Source organism: Mus musculus, chromosome 9 (genome assembly GCF_000001635.26).
Source record: "Mus musculus strain C57BL/6J chromosome 9, GRCm38.p6 C57BL/6J".
Classification (NCBI taxonomy): Eukaryota; Metazoa; Chordata; class Mammalia; order Rodentia; family Muridae; genus Mus; species Mus musculus.
This window is the reverse complement of record NC_000075.6, coordinates 32,734,863-32,746,873: the sequence shown is the minus strand read 5'-3', so window position 1 is coordinate 32,746,873 and position 12,011 is coordinate 32,734,863. Positions and strand designations below refer to the sequence as shown.

Here is a 12,011-nt window from a genome sequence, read left to right as displayed (position 1 = left end):
CGGAAGAGGCATTTGTCAAAACAGAACTTTCAAAGGAATAGCTGTAAACTGCCTAGATAAAATTTAATAATGCTTCCAAGAATGAAATCAACTTTCATGTGGCAACTTTCAGGAAGTATAAACCTGGGAGATGGTTTTAAAAATCAATCATATCAATGTAATTTTTAAAACATCTTTATGGAATAACCACTGAACTACTGTAAGTTCAGAATGAGAATGAAAGCACCCGCTAATTAAGAGTGGGTACGCACCATGAGAGGTAGCAGAGTTAGGAACCGACCTGGCTTGGGGAAACCTGGGTCACAGACAGACTTAGCTCCTCATTCCCACGTGATGCATTTTCTCTAATCATTCCTGCTCCGGCCAAGCCCCCACTACCTTCCCCAGTGCTTGCACAAGCATGGGTCTACGTGGTCTACCAGTACTGAGAAGTGGGGTACCTTGCCTAGCCACCAAGACCCAGGCAAACTGGCCACTGGGTCAAGAGGGCAGCAAGTGGCCAGCTGGGCGCCCCACCTGGGTGTTCACTGAGACTCACTGGGCTAGTTTGCCTTGGACTGGAGAAGGCAGTTACACATTTTTCATGTATGACGAAAGACCTTTGTTGCTGCTGTGGCTCTGCACACCTGTGTGCATTCAAGTGTCCACAAGTGGGGGTGGAAGGCAACAGGCAAAAAAAGACCGCTCCATTCTCTTAAAGGGGCTGCCTCCGTTTATAATCTAAAGTTCAGAGGCAGCCTCTTGCCTCTAAGCCCACCACAGATGTTGTCGCGCCGTGCGCACTTCAACCTAGCTTGCACATGAGCCTGCAGAGCCCATCAGTGAGCCTCAAGTCAGGAAGTGGCTTTCTTTACAGCCTTTCCCTCCTGGGGTTTTCTAGGGAACAGACTTTTTAAGAAGCCACCAGAGAGATCTCAGCTGGGGTCAGGGGTAGAAAGTAAGCATTGTGTTATAAACCAATGAAGTTTTTTTTTCCCCCTAACCTATGTAAGTATCTTAAAAGAAACACCTTGCTCTGATACCCAGGTAAGTAGGCAGAAGAGAGAAGGATGAGTTGACGGATTAGTAACACTATAAGCCCGAGTCTCCAGACTCTGTATGTAACTCTGGCAGTCCATCTCTGGGACTAACTTAACTTCTGGGGAGAGGATCCTCTGCATTTTAGGGATAACGAACATGGCCAGTCTGGTCTATTGTAACTCTCGGGGAGACATAAGTGAGCGTCAGTCTGTACTAGCTCTGACAAGCACGCAGCCAGCACCTAACTTATGAGCATCTTTCACGTAGGGCTTTTGACTAGACTGGGGTGAAACATGAAACAGAATATTAGCAGCAGCGTGGGTCTATAGGAAAAATCCTTCTTGGTTCACCATCATGCAAAAAGCTGAAAGTGTCCTGCCTATGCCTCTGAAGAAGTGGGGCCAGAGAAGGAGCCTGGAGAAGACTTCACAAGAAACTGCTCCCCTCTGTCTGAATGTCACACTCCTCCACAAAGCCGTGTCCTGCCACCTCTTAAATATCTTGCGTACAACCCTCCTCTCAATCGAGTCTAAACTTTCGAATTCAGTCATCCTAGGAGAACTTTCACTCTCTTTATCTATTAGGGAGATGTGAGTCACACCACTGGGTTCATTACAGCCAACATTATGCACAGAACCCAGAAGCCTATCGTGGGCCACCATGACCATGGAGACACATGATTCTTACACTGGCCAGACAGGGAAGCTATGCTAGCTTACTGAGATGCCACTTATGTGGGTCGGGTCCAATGTGGCTGTCACACTAACTGTTGCTCAGATGTCCTGCTGCAGGGGCAAAGAGACCATGTCCCTATCAAGGCAGGATGTCTCAGGACTGTTACTGACAGGGACAGAGCATAACAAGAAACATATAGGCCCAGTCCTGGGACACACAGAGGTATTTCCCCTGGGCAACTGTGACCCAAAGCCCCCTTACCAGCTTGGCTGAACCATTTGAGAGGCTGAGATGCAGGTGGAGCAGAGGCACTTCCTACCCAAGCCTCCTCGGGTCCAGGTCCACTGCATGTTCTAGAGGCTTCCCTGCCACCTTCCCTGGTCCTTCTTTGTCTTTGGAGACGCTCCCACACACACTGTTTGCATAGCAAGCCATTTCTTTTTATCTGCATCTCACTATTTTGGATATTTTCCCAGTTGTTAGCTAGACAATGTGTAAAGCCTCGGGAAGCATCATATGTCCTCTGTGGTCCAGACATTCCCCTCCCCCTCAAAACCAACCCCACACTTGTAAAAAATGAGAACAACAGAAGCTTCCATGTGCGGCCTTGGTGAGAAGTTAACAAATATTACTGTCGGAAGGAGTCCAGGGCACAGCAGGTGCTGGTAAACACGCAGCACACTGGGCTGCACGTCATATGGGGCCTAACTAACACTAACGTCAGCAGTTACTGGAATTCTCTAAGTGAAATGAACCTACTGACTTGGAATAGAAGTATACCGCAGAGATGAAAGGGTTAAAGATGGTGGGAATGAACATCTGAGTGGACTTCCTAAGTGCTCAGCACCGTTCTGCACGGCTCCATGAAGCCACTAATTTACACACACTTAGGAGATGGGGGTCCATTCATTACCTCTATTTTCAGACAAGGAAAATGGGGCACAGGGTTGTGAAACTTCCCAGTGTAACACAGCTTGACAGTGGCAGAGCCCAAGTCTGTGCTCATGGTCCCTACAGGTTATAGCCTCATGATAGAGCACCTCAGAGTGGCCATCCCCTCAAGTGTCTAAACTGGACTTCTCTGTGAAGGCATGTTTGAATGGCAGGTGTCACTGAAGGCATGACACCAAGTCAACCTCACTTCGGGCGTGTCCACGGGAAGAGGGGTGCTTTTCTGGAATTGAGCCTCTGTGCTGAGCAGCGGTCTCTCCACAGCAGGGGCAGAAAAGCACTCAATGCAAAGGAAACCCTACAGGGCAGAGCTCGAGAATCTGGGACACGTCAGAGGCAATAGGGACTTTCCAATCCATGGCTTAAAGGCAGCCAGGGCTTGTATTGGTGTCTCACAGCTCGATGGCTACACTTTGCTCAATGGAAACACCCTGCTTCAAAGACAAAAAGGTGGAGTTACACACTGGAGTCAGAGTGGAACTCCCAAGCAGACACCACCCAATTTCATCACGCATAACGAGTGTCTGTTAAAGGAACAGTGACCCCCAAATTGTGAGACTCTGAGACCTCTCTAAATCAGACAGGGAGCTGTTCCCAGAACAGAGAGCCAACCTGTAATCCAAAATACAGACAGGTCTCCGAGAGGTGCAAGTACCCCAGGGGTTCAGACTACTGGAAAGCAACTCCAGAGGCACCGTGTGCAGTATCAGCTGAAGGTTCTGAGGAAGCTCTGCCAACCCTGGCCCCTTCAGAACTACGAGCAGAAATGGGGAACCCCTCTTCCCATAAAATGTTAAGGCATTCAGAAACAAAAAGTTAACAACCGTGCGGCCAAAGCCTCCAACCATAGGAATTCCTCTGCTGGTGGGGAATGATTAACCGTTGTCACTGCACTAACCGGCTGAGAGGCAGGACCTGTGAGGTGGCTCTGCAGGCTGCAGAGAGCCGCTCTCCTCCCACCCACTTCCATTCCTGGGAATTTTCCTCCCTGATCCTCCAAAGCGGTTCTCCATTGACCTATATGCTGACATGAACAGCATGCTAATCAACCCAGGACTCCACTCAGATGCTCAAACCCACCTTGGTGAGACCCTGGGACCTGCCATCGGGCTACACAGTGACTGAGGATCAGTCCCTCGGGCCTCAGGGCTACTGTTGGGCAGGAAGATTCCATTCACTTTCCTGCAGCTCACCCATCACAGTCACCTTAAGCTCAGGAAGGGAGATGGTCTCCATCCTTCTTGTTCCTAGCTTCCTTCTTCCCTATGGAGACTCTGCCCAGGGACACTCCACACTCACACTGCACTGCCTTTGACAAGCCTGAATTAGCTCCAGCCTGGCCAGAACGAAGCTCAGATAAGTCATTACCTGGCCATCTCTGGCTTCTGGAAAAGAGGCCAATGCTCAGTGCTTGCAACCTGGGTCTCTCCCCATTCTGACAAGTCAGCCTATATCAATGCTAGCATCCTCTCATTGCCTTATGCCAGCAGCATTTGCATGGAAAGATTACAGCATGAGCCTAGTTCAGGGTAACATGGTAGAAAGTGCCACCTTTCCTAACCTGTTTGGAATATCAGAAATCTACACAGATGCATGCTACATTACAAACTTAGCAAGCTGTCTCTTTCTTCCTTATTGCTAGCTTGGGCCGGTCAAGAGCTTCCCAACACTGCCAACCCTGTTGGGCCCTAGCACAACGCAGCCTATTTTGCAACTCAGTTTTCTTCAGAAGACTGTGAGTGTAGATGTTATGCCAAAGTCACAGGCCATGTCCTCAACTGAGGGGCTTGGCAGACCTTCCTTTTGTAGCCAAGTTGTTTATTCTCTCAGTGTCTCATCAGTAGTTTTAGGTTACTATATGCTAAAACTCAACTATAATCAAACCTCAGGGGTTGTGAGTTTGACCTGGGGATTTGTGTGACTTAGGCTGCTCTCCTCTCATCTGTGCAATGGACAGAATAGCATTCATTCTGACCAAAGGCAATGTAAGAGGACCCACAGTGGGACATCTGGGACAGTTTTCCCTCTAAGTCTCTCAGAGAGAGGAGTGGGGGGAGAGACAGAAGGAAGGAATATAAAACATTCTTCCAAATTGGTCATTAATGAATGGCTTTAGGTATAGTCTTTTTCCAGGCTCTAGATGAAAAAGAGACTTTCTTCCTTCGTAATTACAGCTTAGTGGGTGATGACATACCCAGACATGGATTTCCAGTAGGTCACCTGCAGCTGGGTTATGAATGGGCCTTTATCGGTGACTGTGACTAGGAATAGGGAATAAAGTTCAATAATGGTGATTCACAGGCCCAGAACTCTGTACTGAAGCCAAAACCAGCTCTTACCCTTCCCCCTTCCCCTCAGTCACATGTATGTATGAAGTGTTAATTAGTGACAAGGGGCCACCTGGGTCTTAATCCCTCTGTGAAAGACATGAGGCTACTCAAGGAGTGTTCCCATTCCTTAACATGAAGAACAGATGGTGCATTCAAGCAAGGCATGCAGCACTTAAAATTCATTAAGGAGCCACCTTCTTGCAGAGCAAAATTACCTGACCTTGGATAAAGCATGCTCTTTGTGCTCAGTTTCACTATCTCTAAAATGGGGCCAGACTGACAGGGAGGAAAGGAGACTACTATTTAACAATGAAGTATTATCCTATCCCTACACCTAAATCAATGAATTGAATAGATGCGTATTACACATTGTGCTAGACACAGGCAAAAGGGACTCATAATGATAACAAATTGATTATCTCAGCGTGTAAGCACACTCTGAGTGCTCAGCATTTTTCTAAGGTTACAAGGAATACAGACAACAGTGAGCATGGGGCTGGCTCTCAGTGTTGTAATTAGAAGGGACTGAGCATGCACCTATGAACAAGAGAAAATGGAGCTTTTCGACTGTGTCAGTCTGATAACCGTAAACAGTACGGTAAGGAGGTACGTCTCGGCGGAAGCCAACATTGTGCTTGATGTAGCCCTCACTCAGCTAACAGGCAAGGCAGGCTTTCTTTCAAGCCATGTTATCTGCCCCCACATCTCGACCTAATTTAACAAGTTGCCATGGGAGCCCTGCTAAGGTTGGTGCAATTTTCTTATCTTTGAAGGAAGAATGTAACTGTGCAAGAGAATGTGAAAATTCCATCTCTAACTGATTTCCACACTTACAGTGCAGTAACTAAGATCTCACAGGAAGGAGGAGAACGTATTCCTGTAGAGGCAGGAAGGACTGAAACCTCAGTCCCTCGTCTAGGGGTGTGGTGAGATGCTCTTCTCACTTAGGTACACATACGCACATGCACGTGGTCCAGGCCAGGCAGCCATGATAAGCACATGTATGTAGTCCAGACCAGGTAGCCATGGTGCAGAAGTCTGAGTGCCCCTATTATAGGTCACACACAAGCTTCAGCAACTGAATTTTATAGGACAGAAAGGGGACAGAACGAGAGACAGGAAACTAGTGCAGTGTTTATACACATGTCAAGAGCACTGCCAACAGTTACCTAGTGATTTCCACTTCTCTAAGTACTTTCCAAATGCCAGGTCATCCTAACATGCCTGCATGAAGTTAGATCCCCATTTGCAGCCATCACCTCAGGTAAGAGACAACACAAGGCAGATGCGTTCCATCCCTTGTCCACCCCTATTTCTGGGATGGGGCCACCAGGTCACAGACTCAGGGAACCTGTAGTGGAGGCAGGAAGTGTTCCCTGAAGACAGAGATCATGGGGGAAACTGCCAAAATTTGGTCTGCTATCACACCTAACAAATCCCAACCATTATTTAGACCACAGCAACAAGAGATTCTAGTTCAAGTCTAAGGACGTGTAGAATAAACTGGATAAGACTGACTCTGCTTGGGGTGGGGGTGGGGGTGGTGTCTTATCCACACCCAGTTGGTGCTCATTTTCTGAAATAATCAATTTATTACAAGTAGGGCTTTCTTCTCACCATGTCTAGCGCAATGTCTAGCACTCATTTATTTAATCGATTTGGTTCAACTGTGCTTTCACACGTCCCCCACTGTCGGGATAAGGGTGAACAGTTCTACTTCACTAAAGTAGAAAAAGGTACAAGGTGAATTTGCCTAAAATCACACAGTGTGTGAAAGCTGAGAGAGAGTGCAGGGAACTTCTGGTTTCTGGTCTATTGTTCTCACTACTACTGGAGTTTGAAAAAGTTAAATCCATAATTGTAAAAAAAAAAAAAAATAGAATCTAAATGTGGACAAGCCTTCATTTTTTTTTCATTTGGAAGGGCTTAGTCTTTGAGAAAGTGAAGGGATGATGATCCCTTCCCCCTCCCTTCTCCTCCCCTCCCCTCCCCTCCTCCCTCTCCCCTCCTCCCCTCCCCTCCCCTCCCCTCTATTATCTGAGCACTACCCTAGCTTTTGTCCTTTCCTCTAAGCAGCCCTCTCCCCTCCCCACTCCATCATGGCATCCAGATGGAGAGAGACTAGTCTCAATTGCAAAGTCTTCCACTCTTCTACACTTTGAAAGACTTCTTGTACTCTTTCTCATCTCGGATATCTTCAATGAAAATGAGTGAATTTCACAATAATGTGCTCTCCAGAGACAGGAAAAGATCCTCTTGAAATGTGCCAAGGCCCCCTACTAATATCTTTTTTTTTTAAAAAAAGAAGGTGCTCAAGTTTGTCCTTTTCTCATGATTCTTCATTTGGTCCTTGCTGCCACTCCCAATCATGGATTTAATTCCTGGGCACCCTTTGATGCAATGACTACCCTAGCTAGGGGCTTTGTGGAGTGCAATATAGGGAACATATTCTTGATCTTGAAAGGAGGAATAATTTTTCTAAGTATATAAATTTCACTTTTAAGGATCTCTTAATTTTCAGAAAAATTCCAAGACTATTCTATCCCACTTGAAAAAAATTTCAGTTATGTCAACAGAACCGCCATGTCTGCTGCCCATCTCCAGGCACACAGAGCCCACGCCTGTCCAGTGGAAGACATCTTAAGAGGATGGCACAAAACAACATCGGACTAACAAAGGTTAACCAGGGCTCTTCTCAAGTGCACTCTGTAAGCCCTGAAAGCACTACCGCCTTGTAGAGGGGATCTGATGCTTAGCACACGGATTGTGCGATGCTTTTGAATATTTCTCAAGCTCTCCCAAGGCTCCTAGGTTAAGTCCGTAGGAGCTGCTGCTCACTGGAATGGAGAAATGCCTGGCTCTAACCATGAGCTTCTCATCCGAGCCCTAGCTTGGTGAACTTCATCCATTCTCTGGGTTCTTTCTGAAATCCCTACTAATCTAACGATAGCTTTCACACCTGGAAGGAAACCAATCCTAAAGTGTAGTGGCGGTGGTCTTGTTGTCGTTACTATTGCTGCTGTTGTTGGTAAGTGTTTGGCTACGGAAGCCCAGGAAGGAGGTGGCTAGGGCTGAGATCTCTGTTCCTACATTCAGTCAGCAGGCTGCCATGATAACCAGACTGTGAAACTCTTTGGCATGCAGGCCCTTCAACTCTGCCTTTGAGAAAGCCAGCAAAAGTCTGGTTTTGTATTTGAAAAGGTCTCCCCAGAGCAGGCCAGCAAAAGTCCCTCCATACTACTCATGAGGCAGTTCCCAGAAACTCCCAGTCATCACAGGTCCCTTCCCCAGACACGAAAGAAGTTCAAAAGTTACATTTCCACCACTCTTAAAAGCGAACCCTTGAGAATGAATGATACTATTGGCTTCCAAAAATCAGTGGCTTCTCACAAGCAGAATGGCTTGAAACTAAAGACCCTTCAGAAACATCTACACTTCACAAAACTAAAAAGGGACGCCCCTGGGTCTCTGTGCCTTACACTTGACCTGGCCCACAGAAACATGCAATTAGCCACCTAGAGAGGGGCTGGGTGCCTACCTGTGTAGCCAGCCAGGGCAGCAGCAGGAATGACAGGCTTGTCCTTGTTGAGGTCAGCACGGTCACGCACATAGTCCTTGAAGGTGCCCTTGGGCTTGTGGTTGGGCAGGGCAGCGGGATAATCCTCGTAGTCGAAGCTGTCATAGGAGGGGACCCGCTGCAGGCTGTTGAAGGATGACTGGCTGCTCCAGGACTGGGTGAGGCGGTCACAACTATCGTAGCTCTCTACGCTCTCAAAAGAGTCCTGGCCCCCGAGTTTACCTGGAGGTAAATGAGGAGGTAGGAAGAGGGCAGGGAAGAGGGGTTGGGGAAAAAACAGCTGTAAAATCCCTCTTATGGAGGACAGATTGCTAATTAGATCTGGACAGGGAGGAAGGGAGAGAGGGCCCAGGGATACAGGAGTCCCAGAAGTCCTGAGTCTACACTAGGGGAAAGGATGCTGGCCTGGCCACAACATGAGTGCTGCTGCCACTGCCTGGCTTATAGTTCTGAGCATAGTAGCCAAAGTAAGGCTCTACTCCTCGGAACTGTCATGAGGATGGGACCTCAAGAATTCTAAAGCCAGAAATATAGAAGCTTGGAGCCCTACTTGTCATGAGATTTCTGGTTACTACAGTAGATTTAATAAGTTAATAAAAAAAAAAAACACTGTCAAATTATTATTTTTTTCAACTCCAGACAATGGAATTATTTCTGAAGGCCCATTGGTAAAATGTTTTGATCATAAGAAAAAAAACATTCTATTAGATTAAGGGCAGATTGGCGTCCCTTGTCCTTGGAACCAAAGCCTTTTACCTTTTAGGTACTTTCTCCCCACATAGTAAGTCATTTCTTCATGACTCTCAAATGGAGAAAGAAGTTATGGGGTGCCTTCAGGGACAGGAAAACAAAACCCAACAAAGCTCAGTCATTCTTGCAGGCAGCAAACTGTATCAGTTACCCTCTGAGGTATAGTTAGAACTTGGAATTCAAACTCCATGGGCAGGAGAAGCAGAAGGGGTGGCTGCAGAATGAAGGCCCAGAGCAGGGTCAGAAACCCTTCACAGGGTGAGTTGCTTAAAGCATTCTGAACAGACCACATGATCATGCACGTTCATTCATCTCCCCAAGCTGGTTATACACAGCCACTGCAGTTGGGCAAGCATTGCTGGAGAAGTCTCCACTGGTAAAAATGGCATTAAAAGGGGGGGGGGGGGCTAACATGGAAGCTTTAAGAGAAAATAAATACACTGAAGAATTACAAGGGACCCCAGGAACATTTGTTACGGCCAATGACCAGCTGCTTCCCAGGCAGCTCGCGGCAGACCGCAGGAGATGGGATGGCCACTCCTACCCAACGTACGCTAGGAGATGGAGAGAGGTAAGAAAAGCCTGTGCAGGAGTGCCCTCAAGTCGCTTCTCGACCGTGCGAAGCTGGCTAAACCCTGAAGAGGAAGAGGGTCTTCTCCAACCACATCAGCGAGCTTCTTTCTGGCTGAGGACTGGTTAAGAAAACAATGCTCAGACAGAAGCAGCTTCCCAAATCAAAGTCGAATACAAGGGGAAGCTATTGTTCTCAAAATTAAAGAAGTAGTCCCAGATAAACAAGTATGTCTGCTGTGAACATTCTGCCCTTCTGCTCTCTCCTGTAGTGATGAAGACAGAAATGCCAGCTCTCACTCCACCCTCTGCTCAAAAGAAGGCAATGTTCACAAAGCAAATCAGAGCCTAAGGAACGAGTGGCCATGACTGTACCAAACTAGTCCCTTTCCATTACTCATTTTTTAAGTCACATTAAATTTCTCAGGAAAGCAGCACCCCCACCCTCACGGAATGCCACGGGCTTCTTAGCAGGGCAGAGAGTTCCCTGGTATCTCATCAAAGGTGTGTTCTCATCCTAGCTATAGATGCTAACTGCCATTCCATTTCACTCTAGCACAAACACACCAAAAGCCTAAGAAGGAAAACCGTGTTTCCACGGAGGATGGCCTGCCCTCTGAGTCACCCATAAGTAGGTATTCCCTATGCTTCAGGCTCTTGGAGTTTTTCTTATCTCTTCAGCCATTTTTGTATGTGGAGGGCCAGGATCTGAAAGGGCTTCATTTAGCTTAAGTGCTAAGGTAGGCGTCACCACTCTCTTGCAGCCTCACCAGATGGTTCTCGGTTCAGACTGTGGTTTAGCGTGGAGGGCAGCTTTAGTCTTAGTTCTATTTCACAACCCTGGAGCTGGAAGCCTTCATTAACGGGTATTTTCCCCAAAACACTGACTTGAATCCAAAAGGATTAGGTTCTGCTTCTCTGTTCGATCCGGGAGGCACGCATCCCTGAGACTAGTACTGACTGTCTTCTCTAAGAAAAGCCTCTGCAAGGTCCTTCCAAAGCTAATTGAGTCCACCGAACAGCACTCTGAACAGGAGACGGGTAGCCTCACAGCCACCCACAGAAAAGACTTACACAAAGACAGGCCTTAGAGCTCAAATAAGTGGGACAGAGAAGTACTTTGTATACTGTAACACAGCATCTGAATACTGCGATTATTAATAGTCAGCTAACAGTAATGTCTTCAGTCTAGACCAATCACAACAGTCAGAATCAATGGCCCTTTGGCCAGCCGTGTCACAGCACATCTACCAGGCAGCAAGCAGGCTTGCACAAGCTGGTCTTCCCCTTAAGTCTGTGGCCTGAGCTTGGAGGAACTGAAGGACAGGAGAGCCACAAAGAAATACCTGACGTCCTTCGGTAAGGATCAGTTGGGGTTTATAATCATTAGATAGGGTTTGAAGGGTAGTGAGGATCCAAGAACCAAGATGAGGAAAGGGAAAGGAGGGCATTTCCACAAATGCAAAACCAGCCACAATTGTAAAGTGGTATGATTACAGATGTACACAGATTTACAACACGGCTGAACCCCAAACCCACAACTCGGTCTCCTTAAATATACAGAGAGACAGCCCCACGAGGGAAAAAAAATGTTGCTAAGGCTTCAACCTGCTTAAGAAGAAGTGCACAGATGCACACACTTGAGGGTATGTATTTAAATAGACATGTACCCAAAAATAAGACAGGCAGAAAAGGGGAAGACAGACCCGGTCCCACCCATTCCCTTTAGTTTAAAACAAAAACAACCTAGGAGCATAAGATGGACATTCTGGGTACTGATTTTGCAGGGACTTTCCCTGTACGAGGCCAGAGAGCTCTCGCAAGGCAGGCTGGGAGCAAAGAGGAGCTGCAGTTAAAGAGCATCCCTAGCACAGGAGGGATGGGTCACATTGAGCAGGTAGCACGGGGAGTCATTCGGAGAGCAAGAATCACTACTCTCCTCTTCCTGTCTTAATACTTTCCCACCAGGAAAGTCATTTCTAGGCTTTTCAGAAACTACTAGGCTTTTCCTGGGTGAAGAAGGCCCTCCTTCTATCAGACTTCACTTTTCTCAGCAACAAGATCATCAGAACAGGCTCCTTCTCAGAGTGCGATGTTCAAGGCCATGGGTTCAACATCAGGTACATCTTACCTCTGGG

General features: G+C 47.2%; 1 protein-coding gene across 6 annotated transcripts in view; it reads right to left on the bottom strand.

Annotated features, from left to right (window-relative positions):
- Ets1 (E26 avian leukemia oncogene 1, 5' domain) overlaps nt 1-12,011 on the bottom strand; it is a 121,580-nt gene that overhangs the window by 10,947 nt on the left and 98,622 nt on the right. For 4 of the 6 annotated variants that reach the window (NM_001372534.1, NM_011808.3, NM_001372535.1 and 1 more), the window contains one exon: nt 8,515-8,775. The exons of the other annotated variants lie outside the window; for them this stretch is intronic. In NM_001372534.1, the coding sequence (NP_001359463.1) occupies nt 8,515-8,775 (261 nt within the window). The remainder of the gene's footprint in view (nt 1-8,514; nt 8,776-12,011) is intronic. 6 annotated transcript variants of the gene reach the window in all.